This window comes from Rhinolophus sinicus, chromosome 1 (genome assembly GCF_057876585.1).
Source record: "Rhinolophus sinicus isolate RSI-liver-muscle chromosome 1, RSI-T2T, whole genome shotgun sequence".
Taxonomy (NCBI): domain Eukaryota; kingdom Metazoa; phylum Chordata; class Mammalia; order Chiroptera; family Rhinolophidae; genus Rhinolophus; species Rhinolophus sinicus.
Window position 1 is genome coordinate 157,971,581 of NC_142501.1, and position 23,585 is coordinate 157,995,165.

At 34.1% G+C, this 23,585-nt stretch overlaps 1 protein-coding gene across 1 annotated transcript; it reads left to right on the plus strand.

Annotated features, from left to right (window-relative positions):
- The first annotated feature begins 1,087 nt into the window (after positions 1-1,087).
- On the plus strand, positions 1,088-21,384 carry AFP (alpha fetoprotein). Its single transcript, XM_074318101.2, has 15 exons — positions 1,088-1,198; positions 2,041-2,092; positions 3,278-3,410; positions 5,710-5,921; positions 7,051-7,183; positions 8,360-8,457; positions 11,049-11,178; positions 13,080-13,294; positions 14,905-15,037; positions 15,610-15,707; positions 16,286-16,424; positions 18,415-18,638; positions 19,756-19,888; positions 20,849-20,903; positions 21,232-21,384. Exons 1-14 carry the CDS (start codon positions 1,114-1,116, stop codon positions 20,891-20,893), a joined length of 1,830 nt encoding a protein of 609 aa, XP_074174202.1. The 5' UTR covers positions 1,088-1,113; the 3' UTR covers positions 20,894-20,903; positions 21,232-21,384.
- Positions 21,385-23,585: the final 2,201 nt, after the last annotated feature.

Here is a 23,585-nt window from a genome sequence, read left to right on the forward strand (position 1 = left end):
GATATTGAATTGACCAGCTTGAGCATATTTCCATATCATTGAATATTCTTCACAAAATTATTTTGATGGCTACATATTATTTTGTCTTATGAATATTTATTTCCTACTAAAGCTCATTTGATTTTTCAGTGGTAACTGATATTAATTGGAATAGTGAATCACCTGTGAAGTTTTAGAAACTACTGATGTGTAGGTCCCAACTCCAGAGATTCTGATTTAATTCGTCTGGAGTACAGCCTAGCCATTGGGAATTTTAAAAGTTCCTCTAGTGATTTTAATGTGCAGCCAAGATTGAGAACCCTCATAGATAGGGAAGATATACAGTGAACCACTCCTAGAATCAGGTGGCATTTGTAAGTGCCCATTATTTACTATTAACATAATCATCTTGAGTGTTAAATGACCAGTGCAGCTGACCCACTTCACAGTTTGACACACATGCAAAATTATTTTGAAACAAATAAAATCATTATAGGACTTGGTTCATCAGAGTTTATACTCTAAGTTTTATGTTAAGCCATACGTAGTACACTAAATACTTAAAAATGGACATTATTAACACACAAATCAAGTGAAAAGGATTTTTGAGCTAAACAACAACATAATAATCAAGAATGGATTCTTCAGTGAAAGTCTGAATTAATTGGTCAAACAATGTGTCCAGTGCATGGCAGATGACAGGCATTCAATTAATATTTTTTAATGAATTAATGCATTTAGTTGAATTTCATATGAAGTCTGGTGTCTTTATAGTCTCGTTAACTTTTTAATTTGAAATAAATTAATTATTGTACAACTTAAGGAAAAATCATCTCTTTGAATACTCTGTAGTTTGAGAGGAATATTTGTTATATTTGCAACATGGAAGGAATTTGCAAGTTTTTTTCTTTTTCTACCCCAAAGTGGCCGATGTCCTTGAACATTAAATGCAATAATCCCTGTGCTGTTAATTATTGGCAAGTTGTCCATTTGCAACCTAAGGAAATAAAGTAACAGTTATACCAATAAAAGATTACTAGTTAACAGGCTTCGCTTCAGAAGGGTATAAAAGAATTTCAGCATGATTTTCAATATTCTGTTCCCTCCACTGCCAACAACAACGAAATAACAACCATGAAGTGGGTGGTATCAATGTTTTTAATTTTCCTACTAAATATTACTAAATCCAGAACAATGCATAGCAATGCATATGGAATAGGTAAGTTATGTTTTTTCTTTTTTGTCTTTTGTCTATATCAAAATTGTTGAATTTACATTTATTCATTTGTCTTGATTTATTTACCACGCGTTTTTCCACACGGAAAAAAATATTTAATTAATGAATATCTTTAAATGAATGATAAACTTGTAACTTTACAAGAGGTTTACAAAATTACGGCAGTACTTAGCATTACCTATGAATGGTTTGTATGCTCCATGTTGAATTAATTTTTTTGTACATTATTTAATTGGTATACATATAATACTTTTACATATGTATATATAAAAGTGTATATAAAAGTATACACACACACACACACACACACACACACACACACACACACACCAGGCCATAATCCTGGCTCTTTCACATACAAAACCCCCTCAGACTGGTAAAATAAGTAATATCAGTAAAATCTTTATTCTTCAGGAAAAAATGGGTCATTATTTAGTTGTCTGAAGAAGAAACAATGTGACTGGGATACAAATAGGCAAGCAAACTGCGGTATAAGTGTGTTCAGCAGGATGAGTAAAGTGAACATTTTTAACCATTTGATTTGCAAGCCTATTAGAGCATCAGAGTACAGGGGAGAACCAAACAATGGGAAAATATAAATCTGGATTTTAGTGCTAAGTCTACTATAAATTATTCTTTATTGCTTAGTGTTCTAGTTTTCTCAAGTACAAAATGAAGATGTTTGGACAGATGATCCCTAATGTCTTCTCATTTCTAAAACTGTACAGTTCTAACTTAAATACAAACATTTACATGTAACAATGAGTACTTTCCTGGTTACAATGGAAAACACCATTTCTCATGAAGTTTATTTTGCTTTCCAGCTTCCATATTGGATTCTTCCCCATGTTCTGCAGAGGTGAATTTAACTGACCTGTAAGTTTTGCTTGTATAGATTCACTTTAAATATGCAAAGCAATGATAATTTTAGTTGAGTAATTAAATGAAATTGGATAGTCCTATGAGTTTTTAAAAACCCTACAATATAGTGAATTTGCGGTACATAGCACATATGTACGGTTGCCAGATCTAGCAAACAAACAACAATAATAAAACATGAAACCCACTTAAATTTGAATTTCAGATAAACAATGAATAGAGTTTTTAGTATAAGGATATCCTAATGTAGAAAATCCAATAAATGATAGTTGGACAATGTCAGAAAAAGTTATTTGTATTGAATATCAAGTTGATATTGAAGATGTTGAGCTGTTGGTCCATGCTTTACATGTTAACCTCTAGATTCCTTGCAATTCCACTGGACAAATCAGATTTTAGAACCTGAAGGTTGATATCTGATCAGTGGCAACCGTATATAAATTCAGGAAATTTTTTCATCATTACTAACAAGTTGATATTGCAACATTTTTTATTCTGAATACTGTTTAAATCCTACTAGCAAAAGAGAGGAGGTAAAATATTCTATTTTCTGTTATTTGTAGAGAATATGTTATTCTCTTGAAAGCTATCTTTCTGCTCCACACTTCTGGAGTTTCTAATAAGAAATTTAAAATAACGTGTTACTCCTATTGGTTGCACCAGAATCCTGCTAAAGTAACACTTTGGTGTCGCAATCCCTGAGCTCCATGTTCTTGGGTCAGACTTTGATCATGCTAGGAATAGACACTGGAAGTGGTCTGATAACCAATTATTTGCTTAAATTTAAAAGGAATCTTAAGGAAAATGGATAACTATAAAGAAAATAGATCATTACTGTTGCATTACAAAAAGGAGGAGCCGTTCTCATGGGAAATCCACTTCTTTGGTTTTTAACAGATAGATGAAAAGGTCAGACAATTAAATTCGTGAACTTTCTGCTGTGCACTTACACAGTGGAAAGTTCGCAAATTTAATTGTCTTATCTCATATGTATATTTATGGGAGTAGGTCAAGAAGAACACTGACATTTTTCTGGATGGGTAGAACCTAATTTCACATAAAGTTTTAGCAAAGGTTACTTCCTAAACAGGTTGCAACATAACAGAAAACAAAAACTAAACTTGAGAAAAAGAAGCTTGACGTAAGTCTGTTCCTTAAGCATTCATATGTACTTTTTTTCAGAGCTACCATATTTTTTGCCCAGTTTGTTCAAGAAGCCACTTATAAGGAAGTAGACAAAATGGTAAAAGATGTGCTGACTGTGATTGAGAAACCCACTGATGGTGAGCAGCCTGCAGGATGTCTAGAAAACCAGGTGCGTGAATACTTTTTAAAAAGCACTGTGATATTTGACCAAAATTTAACCTATAGAAGAGAAGATACAGGGATGGCATGAGAAATACAGTTAAACATTTAAAGAACTGTTGTATGAAAGAGGCATTACATTAATTCTGAATTGCTATAGAGGGTAGGAGAGAAAACAATGAGTGCCTATTATAAAGAGACAATCAATAAAAGCATGGTAACTGAGGGGTAAGGTTCTGAAATAAGAGTATATGCGTGGCCATGGGCATATTTCTTAACTTCTTTGGGCTTTAATTTCCTTATCTGTAAAATAAGTGATAATAATAGCTTCCATTTCAGGATTGTTATGGAGATTGATATATTAATAGTAGTAGGAGTTGATTTTTATTAAGCACATAGTGGCAGGCATTATTCTAGAGAGTGATACATACACATTGATAATCAAAATATTTTATGACATTGAACATAGCACTGATGAACAGAATGGATATCCAGTGAACTAAGACTCTGGCAGTATATCACCTTTGCTTACAAATATAAATTTATTACATTTTTACAATAATCCTAAAGTATAGATGCTAATCTTCAGTTGAGGAAACTGAAGCACAGAGAGGTTAAGTAACTTGCTTAAGGGAACTCAGTACCAGTGTTTAAACTAAGCCATCTGGCTCCAGAACTACTGTGTTTCCCCGAAAATAAGGGAGGAGAGGAGATTGAAGTTTAGAAGGTTAGAACAATTGGCTGAGGGCACACTGCTAGTACATCCCCAACTGGGGTTTGAACTCAGGTTCTCTGTTGGGAAAGCCCGTAGCTAACACAATCTGCTCTAATGCGTCTTTTGGAGCAAAAATTAATATAAAATCTGGTCTTATTTTACTATAATATAAGACTGGGTCTTTAATAGGATAGGATAGGATAGAATAGAATATTATACCGGGTCTTATAATGATTTTTGCTCCAAAAGACACATTAGAGCTGATTGTCCAGCTAGATCTTATTTTCGGCGAAACACAGTAACAACCTTGGTAGTTTCATTAAATGATACCCTACAATATAGTGAGTTTGAGGTACATAGCACATATGTAGGGTTGCCAGATCTAGCAAACAAACAAACAATAATAAAACATGAAACCCACTTAAGTTTGAATTTCAGATAAGCAATGAATAGATTTTTTAGTATAAGGATATCCCAATGTAGAAAATCCAATAAATGATAGTTATTATTGTTTACTTTATCTCAATATAGAAAACAGCTTTATAATAATTAAAGCTACCCAAAATGGAACAAAGTGCCCAGAGAATCCTTTGTCATGGTGGGTTGATGAAGTGACCAGAAGTCAATGTGTTTGGAATATTGTGTAGGAGATGCCCTTTTAAAGATATAAAGTACTTTCTAACTCTGATGATTTGATGCTTTAATAAAAATCCCCATTTTGCATCTCTGTTTTTTGCTTGTAGTGATAATCTTCTAAAAATGTGTATAAATTAAACAATATACATTACATATTTATTGCAACTTTACCTCCAGGGAGAGGTTCAATATAATGTTACAGATTGGTGATTTATCTTTATGGGCTTAAAGGCATAATTTTTATGTAGAATGGGAACTGGAAATCTTACTTAAGATATCAAGGATTTTTAGAATATTAGCAGTTATGAAAGCTAAATAAAGTGTTTTGTGAAATGAATGAAATACATGTATTCCTCATAGTCATTCTTCAGAATATTGGTGTTGTCATCTGACTTTGGTAAAATTAAAGCAACAAAAAGATGTTTAAGGATTTTAAACATTTAAAATGTACATTTTAAAACATGTTAAATCTGTAATTATGACCCATGAAAAGTGTTTGTAGCTATTTTTTGTTCCATTTCAAATTATTTTTATTTTGATCTAAAAAATAATATACAAGTTTAGATTAATGTCTAATCATAAGAATTCCACATGGAATAAGTATCTATGTCTGAAAAGTGGCTTATATGAAAAAGAAGAGCTTGTATATATCCTTGGGCCAAATTGTTGATATAATAAAGAGGAAAAATAAATTTTGGGGGGAGGGGAACAAAATATTTCATGGCCTTTTTTCCTTTGAAAAAAAATTTGTTTAATAAGTCATGTGTATTGCTCAAGTTTAGAAGGTAAAATTTCATTTTGCAAAAGGCATAAAAAATTAAGTATATTGGAATTTGTGTGGGGAAGTATTTTCTTAATCTATACTCCTGATTTTGGCTTTTAGAAAACTTTTCATGTGTTTTACAGAATTTTTAAGTAAAGTTAGTTGTCTTTCATTAAAAGTAAATCTTTCTTATAGCTATCTGCCTTTCTGGAAGAAATTTGCCATGAGAAGGAAATTCCTGAAAAGTATGGACTGTCAGACTGCTGCAGCCGACGTGAAGAGGAAAGACATAACTGTTTACTAGCTCACAAAAAAGCCAGTCACACATCCATCCCACCTTTCCAAATTCCAGAACCTGTCACAAGATGTAAAGCATATGAAGAAAACAGAGAGACATTCATGAACCGGTAAGGATCCAAAGGTAGATTAAATCCCCAGAAAGGGAGCAGTACTAAACAGAATCTAGTATCTCTGCAATTTACAGATTTACTGTAAAACATGGAGAAGTAGAAATAATGTTTGGTGTTTCATCTGCTGAGGTCCTGTACTAGGAAATTAGGTGAGCAATGTTGAGTGTGTGTTTGTGTTCCATAGAATGCTACATAGATGCCGTAGAGACCACACACCACACCCACCAGTTGTTCTTTTAGTCTCCTGCGATGCACCTTGGTTTTTCCCTTCTAATTTCTCAAGTGTAGTCTGCCCAAGAATATATAAGTACCACACAAAATGACTTCTTCTGGAATCAAATATTTGGTGTTTTGTGTTCAATAAATTTCCTGCAATAAAAAAAAAAAAATTTAGTGATCCAGGAATAGTTAAGACACACAAACATGACTAACATTTATTGTGCACTTACTGTGCACATGTTATGGCAACATGTGTGCTTGGAGCATATGATCACATCAGTGCTGACAAGCAGCCTTTGAATTCTCCTTGTCCTCTTCCTCTTCATTCTTCTTCCTCTTCCTATTTTGCAGATGAGGAGATTGAAGGTTAGAAGGTTAGAACAATTGGCTGAGGGCACACTGCTAGTACATCCCCAACTGGGGTTTGAACTCAGGTTCTCTGTTGGGAAAGCCTGTAGCTAACACTTAATCACTTCTATCTCCAATGTTGCTACCTAAGCCAGAGAACTAGGGAGCCTGCCCTTAGAATATCTCTGCTTTGCAGACCTGCCAAGGTGGATAATTCCATTCTGCATTTATGAGGAAAAAAAAAAATCTACCTTTCTGTTTTACTTGGTGGTGTGTACTTGCTGGCTCCTGAAACATGTCTGAGTAGGCTTATTGAAAAGAACGCTTTAATAAAAATCATAGTCAGCATTTCTGCCTATTTTGTTCTTAAATTAGAATATGGTATCAGTTGTCAGATTTTTTCCCCCTAGGGATTTTTAGTGAGAAAAAGTTTTGACAGCACATGGGAAAAAATATGATTGTTTTATGAATTCTTAAACACACTCCAGAGTCCAGTTTCAAGCAGTAGAAATCTTCTTTTATGTGCTTATAAACCTTACAGTTCTATTTCATTTCATAGATGCATCTATGAGATAGCAAGAAGGAATCCCTTCCTGTATGCGCCTACAGTTCTTTCTCTGGCTTCTCACTATGACAAGATAATTCCACCTTGTTGCAAAGCTGAAAATGCAGTTGAATGCTTCCAAACAAAGGTATTATATTTGTGTGAATATCTGGCTATGACTCATTAAAACCAAACAAAGTTAAAAATGGAAATACACTTTGTGTGTGGAAAATAATTTCCAGAATAGAGCATATTTCAGCAGTCTGATGCTCATTGGGCTAAAAGAAAACAACAAAAAAAATTGGATTTGCTTTCTTTTTATTCATTTATTCCGCCAAAATTATTTTATTATTAAGGAAATGAGTTTGGTGGGAATAGAGAAAGACAAAGATAGAGGTGATAATATGAATAAAAGAAAGAGGCGTAAGTAGTGAAAGAAGGAATTGAAAGAAGATGGAGTAAAGGAGAACAGAAGGAGCAAGAGAGAGAAAACAGTGAAAACTATGACAAATGCTTTATATTCACTATTTCTTTTAATCCTTAGACCAAATTTGAGGTACATTTGACCCTTGAACACGTGGGCATTAGGGGTGTCAATCCCCTACCACGGTTGAAAATCTGCATATAACTTTGACTCTCCCCAAAACTTAACTATCATTGGTATCCATTGGGGATTGGGTCCAGGACCTGAGTATACCAAAATCTATAGATGCTCAAGTTCCCTGTATAAAATGTTGTAGATCAATTCAACAGTACAGGTGTTTATTGAAAAAAATCTGCATATAAGTGGACCTGCAGAGTTCAAACTCACGTTGTTCAAGGGTCAAGTATGTTATTGTCATTTAACAAACAAAAAACTTAGAATTAGAGAAGAAAATAGATTTCTTAGTTTCAGAGAGCTAGAATAATATCCAGAATTAATAACTTGCCACCAGAAGTCCTACAACAGAAATTTCCTAAGAATTGTGACTATGCCCAGAATGTCAGGCTATAATACAATCTTAGGTTTTGTGACTGAGCAGATGTTTAATAAGTTATCAGCCTTCAATCTGTTTTAAAGCTGTCTAAAAGTAAGTTGTTTATTCACTATTCCAAATATAAAAATTACAAGGTTTTGTTTCAAGGTATTAAAAATAAATCTGTCTGGCATAGATGCATATAAACCAACCTAAAAGAATAAATAAATGAATATAGTTCTGCAAAAATGCATTGCAGTAAATTTTTTTATAGTTTCGTATTTTACCTATATCTGTTGTTTTTGTATTAGTGGAGCCTGTAAAAGAAAATACATACTATCTTGATGCCTTGTTTCTTCTATATCTAGGCAGCACCAATTACAAAGGAATTAAGAGAAAGCAGCTTGCTAAATCAACATATATGTTCAGTAATGAAAAATTTTGGACCCCGAACCTTCCATGCCATGTAAGTTTAAGTTCTATCCAGGGAAGAAGGTGAGATCTGCAGAACTATTACCATTTTGCAATTTGAGTTCATTTTCTCTTTGCACTGTTGTAGAGAATGAAGTTTCCTTTGATCAGAGCTAATGTGATTAAGAATCATGAAATCTTAGGATTGGAAGGAAGCTCACAGTTCAGTCCGTTGTTTCACACTTATTAACCTAGATGAGATAATACTTAGAAAAGACTACTGAGATATATACCATTTGTCTATTCTTCTAGATACTTTTAAGCCCTGGCCTGCAAATTATACCTCATAGTTAGACTATGTTTTCCTAAATTCTCTTCAAAGTACATTAGTCTTCACTGAGTGTCATTTCATATTTTTGGCTTAAGAAGGATTTTTTTGTATTAATGTTGCTTCCTAGTTTGCTATAAAGTCCTTTATGTTAATTGTTGCTTCCTAAGAAAATATTCACTTGAGTCAATAATATTAGAATCTTGGATCAGGAGGAAAAAAAACGTCATGCTTGAAGAACTAGCATGTGTTCTTTGAGCTGATAAAAGGAATGTGACTCACTGAAGTTTGTTTTCTTGTTGCAACTGCTAAAAACTCGAAGCAAATTTGAAGTTTTTCAATTGACCATGCTAACTCTTACACTTAACATATTTGCTGGCTCCCTTTTTCCTTGATTGTCTTTATCTGTCTATCAATCTATTATCTGTCTATCTACCTCCATCTATCTATCTATCTATCTATCTATCTATCTATCTATCTATCTATCTATCTATCTATGTATCTATCCATCCATCCATCCATCCATCCATCCATCCATCCATCCATCCATCCAGTCTACCTCATCTTTTATCTTTGTTGTTACAATGAAGAGGAATATACTATAAACCCAGTTGAATCATTTAGTCCAAAGTCTTCATTTTTACACACGAGTAACTTGAGGGCCAGAGAGATTAAAGTAATTTGTCCAAGACCACTGTCCTGGACATCAGAAGCCAGTTTTTCTAGGTCCTTGTCATTATTTCTTTTTTTTTTTTTCTGACAATGAAATATTTTATTAGGTTCCCACCCTACGCCATACATACGTTATTTATTTGCCCATAAAAATGTGACTAAAACAATTTTATTGTACAAGGGCACAGTCTGGTTCCATGGCTGTCAATGATTTATTGTTATTATACCTGTTTGTCTACTGTGTCAGTGATCTCTAATTGTCTGTATCATAATAACTGAGACATTGAGATCAGATATAAAAATTAAAATTATCAATGGTTTAGAGCTGTGCTATCAAATATGGCAGCCACTGAGCATTTGTAGCTTCTGAGCATTTGAAATGTCATAGGTGCAAATGAGTGTGCTCTGATTGTAAAATATACACCAGATTTCAAAGACTTGGTATGAAGAAGAGGATGTACACTATCTCATTAATAGGTTTTTATGTTGGTTACACATGAAAGTCATATTATTTTTGATATGTAGTGTTAAAATATATTATTAAAGTGAATTTAACCTGTCCCATTTTATTTTTTAATGTGACTACCAGAAAAATTTAAATTGCATATCTGGTTTAAAGTACTCTTCAAATTTTATGATGAAATATAGATTCTAGTATAGGAAAACATCTGAGCTGCTAATCACAGAGTATTAAGTATATGCATTCAAAATTTATTTCTTTTTTGTTTGTTAAATGACATTTAAAAATATTATACACAGTGGAGACTTAGATTAAAGTTTTTAGTCATGGAGTTAGTTCCAAGAATGACTGAAATTTCTTCTAGGAAGAGGTCACAGTTATGCTTAACCTTCTCACTTCATTAGAAAGTTAAACATTGATTCATGAACTGGTTTATTTAAATTTAGCTTAGTAATAAAATAGAAATTATATATTATTATAATGACTCTATTATTTGATATCCATAAGCAATTAAACTTAAATGTTGTAAATTTATGAAGAAAACCCATCTTCATCAGTTGTAGCAACAATACCAGCTGCTCTAGGCAGTAGCAGTTTCACCTAGACATCTCTTAAACTTAATGAAATACGCAGAAGGAACAAGAATTTTTATTTCTTGTTTCCCTTTTGGGCCAATTACATGTCTTGGCATGATGACATGTCTGAATGTTCAGGCTGCTCCACTTTCTTGTCCCACTTTATTGATTTGTACACATACACCCCTCCCAGTATTCTCAGAAGTACTTTTTTCTGCCCGAGTAAATAATGATTATCATTCTCATAGAATTTTCCATTTCTTAATTGTTTATCCTTTTCAACTTTTTCTACCAACTCACTATAATGATTCCAAATGCTTGGCATCAGGGGTGAACAGCAAAAAGATAGATTTCATTGCAATACACAAGAAAAGTTTTGGAGAAAGATAAATCACTTCCAAACCATGTGTGGGGCCAGGTCACAGTTTACAGAGCCTTGAAAGATTGGGCTGGAATCGACAAGACTTATAACATTTTTCCTTTTCTTTTTAAGCAATAAAAACATTTTAGTTCTTTCTCTTTGGAGTTTCAACTCTACTAATACTCTATAAATGTTATTTAATGTTAATGGATAACCAAGATTGATTTATAATTCTTTTTTATCCTTACAGAACCATTACAAAACTGAGTCAAAAATTTTCAAAAGCTAATTTTACTGAAATTCAGAAACTGGTCCTGGATGTGAGTCACGTACATGAGGAATGTTGCAGAGGAAATGTGCTGGAGTGTCTGCAGGATGGGGTGAAGAGCCTTCTTATAAAGGAGATATTTCTACTCCCTTTTCTTTCTTTTGCTCTCATTCTAAATGGGAGAAAGCTATCCGACTTGAGTTGGTCACAGGTTATGGGTTATGGTAATTAGCTGACTCAGTGAAGTTACAGACTTCTTGATAGTGAAACCTGAACCATTTTTTGTTGATCTTTCCTTTCACTTAATGGATGTTCTCCTCTGGTGAGACCAGTGTGCACTCATTCTTGCTTCTAAAGGAGATGGTAACCTCTCTGAAGGCCTCCACATAAGATCTTGGGGGGAAGACTCTTTACTTTTAATGTATTTGTTTTTCCATCCACTTGTTCTTACATTTGACAGATATATATTGAATACTTCCTATGCACAAGCCACTGTTAGGGACACTTGCTACGAAGGCACAAGCTGACCTCAAGGCCTTTATAGGCTGATAGGAAGGATAAGACATGTGACCTCATTGGAGCGAGGGGATCTCTTTTGTTCATTGTTATCTCTATAGGCTGTCAGCAAAATGCCTGGCACACGGAAGGCATACGAATACAGAAAAGTCACACAAGAAACAACAAACTTAACGCAAGAAACTATTAGGTAAAGCTAGCCATGTCAAAGAGAGGTGTGAATAAAGATTTCTAGGAGAATTAGAAACCAAAACCAAACCACCCCAACAATAGAATCTTTGAGCATGCCATAGTCAGTCACAATTTAAGCAGTGTGGCACTGGTCCCTTTTGGCCAACCCTAGGCTTCCTACATATTGTACAAGAGGCCTGTCTATCCGCAAATTACTCCCTCTCTGGTCCCCTGTGATACACCGTCTTCTCTAAGGAGGCTTACACATCATTTCCAGAAAGTTGAAAGTGAAGATAAAATGCTCACTTTAGCCCAGTCCCATGGCAGGCAGTCTGGCAGAGATAGTCTTGGAAGTCAGCAAAAAGGTGAGGCTGCAGGGGAGGCCCGAAGGTGACAGTCTGTGAGCACAGGCAGAGGTCCTGGTGTGTAAGGAGTTGGGGAAGATGAACTGAGAGGAGGCTGCCCCAAAGACAGATTTTCCTATTTCATTTATTTTTCTCTTTAGAAGTATTTACCTGCACGTTAGGGAAAGTAATAAGATCTATGTTGTCTTACTTTGAAGTCAGTTTTCTCAGTGTTAATTGATAATTTTATTAATTTGTATGGTCTTTTTTAAAAAATCAGTTTTTCAATTTTTGGAGCTCATAACCACCTTTTCTCTTAAAGTGGAAAAATTAATTTCAGTATGATATGTGAGTTGGATTTTAATGGCTAAATAATGGGATCTAACTGTCCCTGCGGAGAATGCACAGAATGTTTAGTCCTGTGATCGGAATGTATCCATACGTAAGGTCTGCTTCTTTCTGGCCACTGGGGTGCGCTGACATTTCATTATCTTTAGACTGCCCTCTGGAGGTCATAGTGGGTCACTGCAGATTGTTCCGTTAAAGATGGAGCTGAAAGTTTGCTCTCCATGTTACATCAACAGTAAATGTTGTCTAGCAGCAAATTTCAATACTGAATAGAAAGATATACGTCAATGTCTGTATCATTTGGTTTGAGGAGTACATTTCTCTCTTGGTTTTAAAAGCTTTCTATTAAAAGAGTAGGTTTTAGCTGACAACTATGAAAAGATTTGAACAAACGGGTAGGTGGAAAAGAGTGAGGAAAGGCAAAGTATAGAGAAAGTAGGAGACAAGGTAAAATGTCTTCTTTCTTCCCTCTTTCATCCCTTTTGTTCTCCTCCCCTTCTTTCATACCCCTTCATACCACTTTTCCTTCCTCCTTCCCTTCATTCCTCCTTTCCTTTCTTCATAGAACTGGCCCTGAGGTTCTGCATTGAAGAATCAATCATTAAAAACTTACACTTTATTTTTCTTATTACAGGGAAAAATTATGTCCTACATATGCTCTCAACAAGATACTCTGTCAAGCAAAATAGCAGAATGTTGCAAATTGCCCATACTTGAACTCGGTCAATGCATAATTCATGCAGAAAATGATGACAAGCCTGAAGGCTTATCTCCAACTCTAAAAGGGTTTTTAGGAGAGAGAGATTTCAACCAGTTTTCTTCGAGGGAAAAAGATCTCCTCATGGCAAGGTAAACACACTCTGTAAATGTATTGATATGTTCGCACAAGTAAAGATTATTATACGGCTGACAGCTTTGTGTTGAAATAGGGAGTGAAGGCTATGGTTTTTGAGCTCACTATGTGAAAATAATGCTAGAATGTTCTGAGCCAAAATATATTTGAGCAGATAACTAGGGAATAAGGAATGGAATCTATCTTATATTGATGAGATTTTCACCATTACTGTTATTAACTGGTTTGCTTTTTAGGCTGTATTTTATTTTTAATGAATTTTTCTGGAATTAGTAACATTGTCATCCCTGTATGACTCGTATGAAGACTACCATTGAACTTACACATAGGATAGGAACATTTTTGTAATTAAAAGGTTCATGATTAAGAATGTGCTTATTCACTGTGCATGTTTTAAAAACTTTCCCCCCAAATATAACTCAATAGATAATGCTAGATAGGGCTTTTATTGGAATAGTTTATTTTCTATTTATTGAATACATGTTTTATTTTTGTAAGAAAATGAAAAGGTGTTTAGAGACATTTGCAGTATAGGATTGTGTTGTAATGTAATTGATAGGACATGTTCTCATTCTGTTTGCCTTTAAGGGAAGCAAGCAGTTAATACATTTTCCTTTAATGTACAATGTATATCTACGGACACTATCAGAGGAGGGATTTGCACAGCTCTTAGGATGTTATACTTAACGATCTCCAAGGGTCTTTCTAAATTTAAGAGTCTGCTTCTAATGTAGTAATGAAAATAATGGCCCAATTTTCTCTTCAATATTCCCTGAAGATATTACTCTATTCCTGCATTGAAATTAGACTTCCACACATTGCTTATACAGCTAAATAAAATTATGCAAACAAGAACAAAATCCAGATTTAAGAAACCCATACTGACAATTTCTTGGTGGCGGAACTAACATAACCTATTTCTATAACCTTGGAATACAATGAATAAATTCAAGATTTATCTTTAAATTTATACATCCCTACACATCCACAGCTAATTGTTTATCTAATAGAAGCAGTTCTTCAACTGGAAAGGTTCTTTGCATTAGAAATTTTCTCAGCAGAGAATCATCTTCCCCCAGACACTTGTGTGGCTTACTTCACCCAGGCTTCCGGTCGGAAACAGCTACCTAAAGGGAATTTTCTTGACCACACACTCTAACTTAGGTGTCATCCCCTTCCCTGTCTTCCATCTTCCTTTATTTCTCTTCATTGATTTATCAGTACTGGAAATTAGATGACCTATTTCTTGTTCATTCATTTCTGTCTCTCTCTCATGTATGCTTTTGAGACGTCAGACATTTTATCTTATATATTATTGAAAAGTTGCTGCTTAAAGAAATGCTTACATAGAGTAGGCACTGGAAAAATATTTGTTGAATAAAGTGCACAATTAAAAAGCCAAATGAAGGGTGAAAAGAAAACAAAACACCATTTTAAAAGTTTGAGAGATTATAATTTGTATGAATAGTATTGCCATGCATATAATTCAAATCACATTTGATTTCCAGGGTTATTTATTTGAATTTTAACTTCTGCATGCCATATAAGGAAGGAATAATTTTTCTCTTAATTCTAATAGCATGATATTTTTTCACACACATTTCAGATTTACTTATGAATATTCAAGAAGACATACTAAGCTTGCGGTCCCAGTAATTCTAAGAGTCGCTAAAGGATACCAGGAGTTATTGGAGAAATGTTCCCAGTCTGAAAACCCTCTTGAATGCCAGGATAAAGGGGTAAATTTCCCTAGCTTTCTAGGGAGGAATCTGAAATACTGGTTTGATATTATCTATTAAAAATGTTGTTACTTTGAAAGCATCTAATTATTAACTCGTGGTTAGGTAATTATATCTATTATCTAGTCATTTAAATATTAAGTAGTTATTAACTAATAGTCAATAACTAGTGACTTACTTTAGAAATAAAAATGTTACACAAAAGTTCTTTGAAGCACAGAATAAAAATATTCATTTTTTGAACAGCTTCAGAAAGGCCAGAATTTGTGTAGAAAGAACTGTAATCCTTTACTCAAAGATTGAATCCTATTATCAAATAACTTTGTGATGTGCAAACTTTTAAACTTGATCTTCCCAATGTCCAATGTCCATTTGCTTTTAATTCTCACAATTCACACTTTACCATCTTTTACCATCTTTAATATAAAAAAAAAATCGAAAAACAAACCTCTAAAATTGCTTTCTCTAAGGTTGGTACTGTAATAAGATAAAATATTATTGGACAATTTCTACATACAAAATTAAGTGTCCAGGAAGAAAAAAAATGTATGTAATAATGCTTATATTTTCAGGAAGAAGAATTAGAGAAATATATCCAGGAGAGCCAAGCATTGGCAAAACGAAGCTGTGGCCTGTTCCAAAAACTAGGAGAATATTATCTACAAAATGCGTACGTTTTTTTAAGTAGAATTTTTAGTGATATAAAATTATGAACTGGTGAAGGAAATATACATCTAAATTAGTCACCCATGGCTACTCTAGTTTCAGGCCCCATTTCAGCCTGGAAGTCAGTGTAAACATCATCACTGATTTCCCCTGATAGAAGCAACCTTTTCCATTTCCCTCATTTAGGAAGCAACAAGAATGGCCTGTGAAGTCTGACCTGTGGCACTGGCTTTGGGTTCCCCCAAACCGTGCAGATTTTTTGTAGTAAAGATATCCATTGTGTCATAGTCTATCATCATTAAAACACCAAAATACCAAAGTTAAAATCAATTAAGCTTCTGAAGTTGGGAATAGGAGTCAACCTGTCCTGAGTTTGTTTTCCCGTTGTGATATGTTTGTATGATGGGAGTATAAGGAGTGGTTGTTAGAGTAAACAATCTCAAAAGCTGGTCCACATACCATGTAGATGAAAAAATGAGCTGCGCTCATGTCTTCTGATCCCAAAAGAGGGTCTTTGAGAAGTGAGGAGTCCATAAACTTGTAAATGACTTAGCAGGATTTGGTGAAAAATGCCTCTTTCAGGTTTCTTGTTGCTTACACAAAGAAAGCCCCTCAGCTGACCCCACCTGAGCTGATGGCCTCCACCAGGAAAATGGCAACCGCAGCAGCCACTTGTTGCCAGCTCAGTGAAGACAAACAATTGGCCTGTGGTGAGGGAGCGGTGAGTGTTTTGTTTAGTCCCATCTTGTTTCTGTCCTATTGGATTAAAATAGATTCTTAATTCCCATGTAGGTAAAATGGCAAAAACCAATCTGAAGGTGGCTTTACTAGACTTGTTTGATTAGTTTTAGTTAGAGGGGGTGTGAGAACTCAGCTCTGAACAGTTAGCCCAAGGCCAGGTTTCCTATCCTTCTAGAACGGCTGGTGGAAGTAAAACCAGTTTATTCAACAATGTCTGAGCAAGCTTTATGTATAGGGAAGATAGAATGACCAACAACACATCATTCAATTCATGATTTCCTTTTTTTGTTCACTAAATACATTAATGTTAAAAAGAAAAAAGAGAAAGCTTCATCTTTGATAGATGAAAATTAGTCATTTTATTTTTAGCCGTATTTATATTTTTACCTCTTGTAGTATAATCTTATTATGCTATTAGGAACAATTTGTTCTCTTTGGCAAAGTGTAGGGTACAGAACAGGGTAAGTCCCATGTTCTCATTAGTGAAATCACTAATGTCACACATGTGATTACAGGTTGATTTATTTTTATTATTTTTCCCCCTTACTTTCCGTTATTTTGTTCCCACAGTTGTGAACAAAATTGTGTATCAATTTTTTTCCTTTTTCCTCTCTTTAATGACAGGGAATTATTTGTTAGTTAGTCTTCATGTCTTGGAACTTCTCACCAAATATTAGAAGAGTAAAAGGAGAGTTTCCTTGATTAAGCATCACCTTTGTCGTTTATTGAATTCCACATGTGGGGAAGATGCAGGATGTAATGCCTCAGGAGTGGAGGTGCTGGAGGCCTCCTGCCTACAATCCCATCCTGCTTTCAACACTTGTTAGTCATGTCACACTGGGGAAGCTAGTTATCTCACTAAGCTTGAGCTTTTTTTCATCTGACATTTGACAATAAAAATTGTGCTGCCCTCATAGAATGGCTGTCACGCAGTAATCTGCTAAACTCACTCAGCACTAGCCTGATACATAATATGCACAAAATATGTTTGCCCACATTACAAGTTATTAGTAGGTGCTTAAGAAGTATCTCTGAAGTGTGGAAGGTAGGAGGATTCTAACTAGGAAAGCCCTAAAGACACACACACACACACACACACACACACACACACTATCCCTATTTCTTATCAGTTAGGGCATATACTAGCATGCTATCTCTCTCTCTCTCTCTCTCCATATATAACATATATACATATATATGTATATATATGTATATATATATATATAGATAGATAGATATAATATATCAATATATATGTATTATATATAATATATAAATATATATATTATATATTACAGGAAATATATATAGTATATAATATAATACATATATATCTGTAGCTATATCTATATCTATATCTATATCTATATCTATATCTATATCTATATCTATATCTATATCTATATCTATATCTATATCTATATCTATATCTATATCTATATCTATCTATCTAGATATATCTGTATCTAGCCATCTATCTATCTATCTATATACATATATAGATATATATCTGTAGCTATATCTATAGACATAGATCTATATGAAAGGACACTACGTTTGTGCTATTCCTATCTTCAGAAATTCCCTGGATCCCAAAAGTAAAATGGAAAACTCAACTAGATATACATGGAAAATATAAGCCATGTATTGATTTCCTAGGTCACAGCAGAGATTTGTTTCCCCTTTGGAAGATGTTTCAAATAGCTGACACAAATAGCTGAAGGGACTGTCTTCAACACCACCTAGGAACATCTGTCAATAAATCCTGAGGCTTTTCCCAAACAAGTAGGTAAATAGGAATTGACAACATGGCAGCACACGGTCCTGCACAGACAGCACATTTTCCTGTAATATTAATTAAAAATTACTGGACATTAAAAATTATTACAATAATATTCTCGAAAACTGAATCAGTTTTACAGCTAATGCTTAATCTCTTTGCTTTCTTTTTTACTCATTCTCCTAACTAGGCTGACCTTATTATCGGACAATTGTGCATTAGGCATGAAGAGACTCCTATAAACCCTGGTGTTGGGCAGTGCTGCACTTCTTCCTATGCCAACAGGAGACCGTGCTTTAGCAGCTTGGTGGTGGATGAAACATACGTCCCTCCACCATTTTCTGACGACAAGTTCATCTTCCATAAGGATCTGTGTCAAGCTCAGGGTGTAGCACTGCAAACAATGAAGCAACAGTAAGAAATTGTTATTTGCTGGCATGGAGAAGACTGATAACGCCAAATATTAGTTGAGATTTCTATCTTACACATTCAACACTCTTGGGCTCATTAGGAGAATTACCCCAAAGCACTTAAAGTGGCTTTAAAAAGTTTTGTCTCAGTGTCAACAGCATTACTGGCACATAGGTTTGGAAAAATTTACTAAAGCAGACAATTCCCTGTTGGTAAAAACACCATTGTAACTACTATTGTAGTGCATTTAGAGATTGAGGAATAACGGGCAATCTATTTGGGGAAATTACGATATATCTTTACAGTAAGGCTGGGTACTTCCATTCAAAACACTAGAAAAACACTATTGAATCTTTTTTAAACATTATTTATTCTTTGAAGACAATAGCCATAATATTTGATTGAACGATGAAGGATGGGTGTTAAGAAATGGAATGCACGTTTCAATTCATTGTGGGAGGCGTTCTATAATGGTCATGGTAATGCAAGTCAATGCAAGTCATGGTCTCCAAACTCCCATGCATTTTATTACTGCTTTCTTTGTAAATGGTCTTCCTTCATTTTGGAACACCTGTTCCCTTTTTTCTCTGTCACAATCTGGGGCATGTTTTAAAGTATGGTAAGAATGCTACCTCCTTTGGCAAGCCTTCCCTGTTGCCCCATTTAACATTAATTCCAACATGAAAGTATTGCTAAATGAGTAACGCAGGCAGTTAGTATGACAGTGTTCAGGTATGCTATGATAATTATGGATGGCGGGGGTTTGGAAACTTGGATCTTTGAGTCTGGATAAGACATAATTTAGAAGAGAGAACTGGAAAGGACATTCTAGGCAAGTAAGAAAAAGACTGTATTTCACTACATATAAGTATGGTGGAACTATGAAATAATGTTTCATCTATAATCTGTGCAAGTCTACACCAGTGGAACACGTGGCATGTTTCTAGCCTCGGTCTTTCTGATGAAAGTATTTGACAAGGTGTATGAGCAAGTCTGGTGATGGGCTGATGCAATGATGGTTTACGGATAGGTTTGCTAGGGCTCTGAAAAATATACTGGAAGGGTTTTAGAAAAATATAACTCAGACTTCTCTTGTATTTTGTATTATTTTAAATCATAGGTTTCTCATTAACCTTGTGAAGCAAAAGCCACAAATAACAGAGGAACAACTTGAGGCTGTCATTGCAGATTTTTCTGCACTACTGGAAAAGTGCTGCCAAGGTCAAGAACAAGAAGTCTGCTTTGCTGAAGAGGTATGTGTAGCTCATTTTCACACTCAGAATACTTGATACAGAATTTTCTGCAATGAGTAATGAAAATAATACCCCCACTGATGTATATCTGTAAAATAATACCAGAGAGATTTAAGTTTTATTTAGAAATAGATTGAAGAATTTTATGACATTTAAAAAATGATTACAGTTTCCTAACCAAATATTAGGAAGAAATATAATTTTAAGCCATATTACAAGAATTAATAATTCTGATTTATTTCCTAGTAGAGAAAATGATAAATTGAGTGTATAATTAATTGACGATAATGTAGACACTATCTGACCTAAAATTTATCAGTTCAGCTAAATGGATTAAAAGGATTTAATAGAAAATGTATTGTGCACACGATACTGGGCAAATATTTATAGAAAATATGTTTGAATTCATCTGGAAGCAGCCTTTGAATATCAACAGAGTAGCTTAGGAAGTATCTTAATCTAAGTATTTAGCAATTTTAGCTGGATTTGTAATTGGCTACATTTTATAAGCCTTAGTTTGTATTACTAAATATATTTGAATGTATCATCGCTATATTTAAAAAATATATTCTATAATTTAGCCTTTTGGCCAACTTAATAAGACTAAAAACGTAAAAGTTTGGATTTTTTAATATAAATTCCAAGAATAGATTATATTTAGAACTGTCAAGTTTTTCAATAGATAATATAATTAAATGTGTTTGAGTGTGTGCAATTCTCAGTATGTGGCTGTGTTTTAGCGATTGGTATAGGAAAACCAAAATCTACTATTGATATGAGTGGATTTTTTTTCTTTCTGGCTTGCATTGTCCCAGCTTGGTGACATCAGGAATGTATATCTTTATTTTTAACTTGGTTAATCTATATACCTGTGAATTCACCCTTGGATAGTGGAGAATTAACTGTATGACTGGCATCCATTTCTTTATCTGATGATTCTTATTTTTTCTTAATTTGCAGGGTTCAAAACTGATTTCAAAAACTCGTGAAGCTTTGGGAGTTTAAATTACTTCAGGTAACAAAAAATTCAGAAAAGGATAAATATAATGTTGATTTTCCCCAATATCAATTCATAGTCAAATATATCCCGAGAGCTATCGTTAAATGCTTTTCTTAAAAAAGAAATACAATTCAATAAAAAACTTTAAAGACACTGAAACGAAATTTTGCCCACAATGTTAAATTAGTGACTCAACTAACTCAAAATTATTTTAAGTTATCTCAAAGGCTTCAGAGAATGCCATCAGAAGAAATCATTATCTAATATTTTTCTGAAATAAAATAATAGGACCAATTACCTATTTATTTAATTAGCACTTAATATATTTTTGTTCATATTATAGGGGGAAGAGAAGAAGACAAAATATGTCTTTATGGTGTGGTCTGAACTTTCGTCTTTAATTCTAAATGACTTAATACTTTTTACAAATTAATAAAATGATCAAGACTCTTATGTGACATTTCCTTACCATAGAAATAAAGTATCTTCAACTGTTTCCTTTTTTCTAGATTGCTTGTTTATGAAAACTTAAAGATGATTTCTTTAAATGGTTTTGTGTATGTCTGAAGCAGTTTCCGGTCAAAAAGCATTGAGCATTGGTTATTGTAGGGGTTAAATCCATTCAAGGATGAATTTACAACACTAAAGTCTAGATTACTTGGTGAACTACAGAAATGTTCATGAGTGAAGTGCAGTTTGGTGCCTCCAGAGCACATTATTCATTAAATGACCGCTTAAGTATTCTTACAGATAAGCTGGAGATGAGAAAAGAAATTACGTTTCTATAGGAGCCATTAGGAATGATGCTACTCACCATTTAACATCTACTTTTTTTTCTCTTGTTCAGTTCTCCATTCTGACATTTAAAAACATAAGTGTTTACTGTAGTTGTTTTGATCGAAAGTAATTAATATTTTCATCAATTAATTTTTTTATTCCACAAATATTTATTGGGCACTTACTGGATACCAATTCCTGTTCTGGGTGCAGTCACTGTCCTCCAGTTGCTCAAGCAGAGAAGGAAGCAGCTAATAGCAATGGAACAAGATTATGGCTCTAATAGATGTGATGACAAATTGTTGAGAGAATAAAAGGGTAGATGAGACCAACTCTGGCTAGGGAAAGTTTCATACTGGATTGAAGAGACAAACATTTAAGAAGAGTCTTAGCAGATGAGTGGGTATTCATCAGTTTAAGTGCAAGAGAAAGCAAATTTATGAAAGAGTAAATCAGCCTGTGACAAAACATGATAAATGGTTTTAGGGACGACAGGGTGGGTAGGAAGGTTATAGATACGGAAGATCAGGCATCATGTGCAAGCTATGTAGGATTGAGTCAGATTCTCATTGGCTTTATTCTAAAGGGTTTGGATAATACATTATAGATAACGGGACCAAAATGATATCTAAACAGAGAACCATCAGTGTTCACCTATTAGAAGGATAACTCATGAGATGTGGAAGCCAAGGAGTAGGGACAGGACAGAACTGAGAGGGGCAAGGTCAGCAAGTGACCAAAAGATCAGTCTACAGTAGGGAGGCTGTTTATTGCATTAGCTTTGAATAGAAATTTAAAAATTACATTCACACTTTGGCCTTTCCTGTAGGAGAAAGCAGTTGCTCTGGAATAATAAAATAAGCTTTCAGTTCTAAATCAATTGCTTTGTACTTCACATTTTTCTTTGACTTCTGTTGCAACATCTATGGACTTTGTCTGATTTTGTTGTAATTCTGAAAAGTATTGACTTAGAGATCACAGTAAGATGAAGTAGAATTTAATATGAAAACATTATAGAGGAAAAATAAATTTTTTTTGTTAAGAGAAGAGTTCAGTTAAGACTGTCAGGAAAATTTATAAGCCAAATGACATTTCACTGGGGTATATAAAGAAAAAAAAAAGATTGGAAATACAAGGACAAACTGACACAAATACAATAATACATTGGAGATTTGAGATCATTTCTACTTCTTTGAAAAGACAAGTTAGTCAAACAATAAATAAATCTCAGGGTGAAAGCTTCTCTAGTCAAAGTACCAATGACTTTCATGCTACAAAATCTAGTAGTCAATTCTCAGTCTTTAGCTTATCTGATTTTTCTCAGTAGAATCTGACAATAGAGCATTCCCTTTTCCTTGAAACATTTTCTTACGTGGCTTTTGGATTTCTTCCAATCTTATTGGCTGCATCTCTTCAGTTTTCTTTGTTGCATTTTCTGCAACTCTTCGACCTATAAGTGTTGGAGTGTCCCCAGAGCAGCCTATCCTGAATCTAAACTAGCTCCCTAGGTGATCTCATCTTGGCTTAGTGCATTAGTACCAGCTAGATGTTGACAACACATATTTATATTTCTAGCCTGGATTCTTCCTTAATTTCCAGGCTCATATGTCAGCTTCTCTCTGGACGTTTCCACGTTGATAATGCAGAAATAACTCAAACTTTACACATTCCAAACTGAGCTCTGCCCTGTCCCAAACTTGTCTCTCTCTCTCTGTCTTGTCCATCCTTCTAGTTTCTCAAGCCAGAAGCTTTAGAGTCATCTATGGTTCCTCTCTTCCATATCACTCCTATATTCAATCTATAAACAAAGCCTGTTGACTCTATTTTCAAAGTCCATCCGGAATTTGACTGTTTCTCAATATCTGTAGTACAAGCCACAATCATACCACATATGATTATTTCAATAGCTTTCTAATTAGT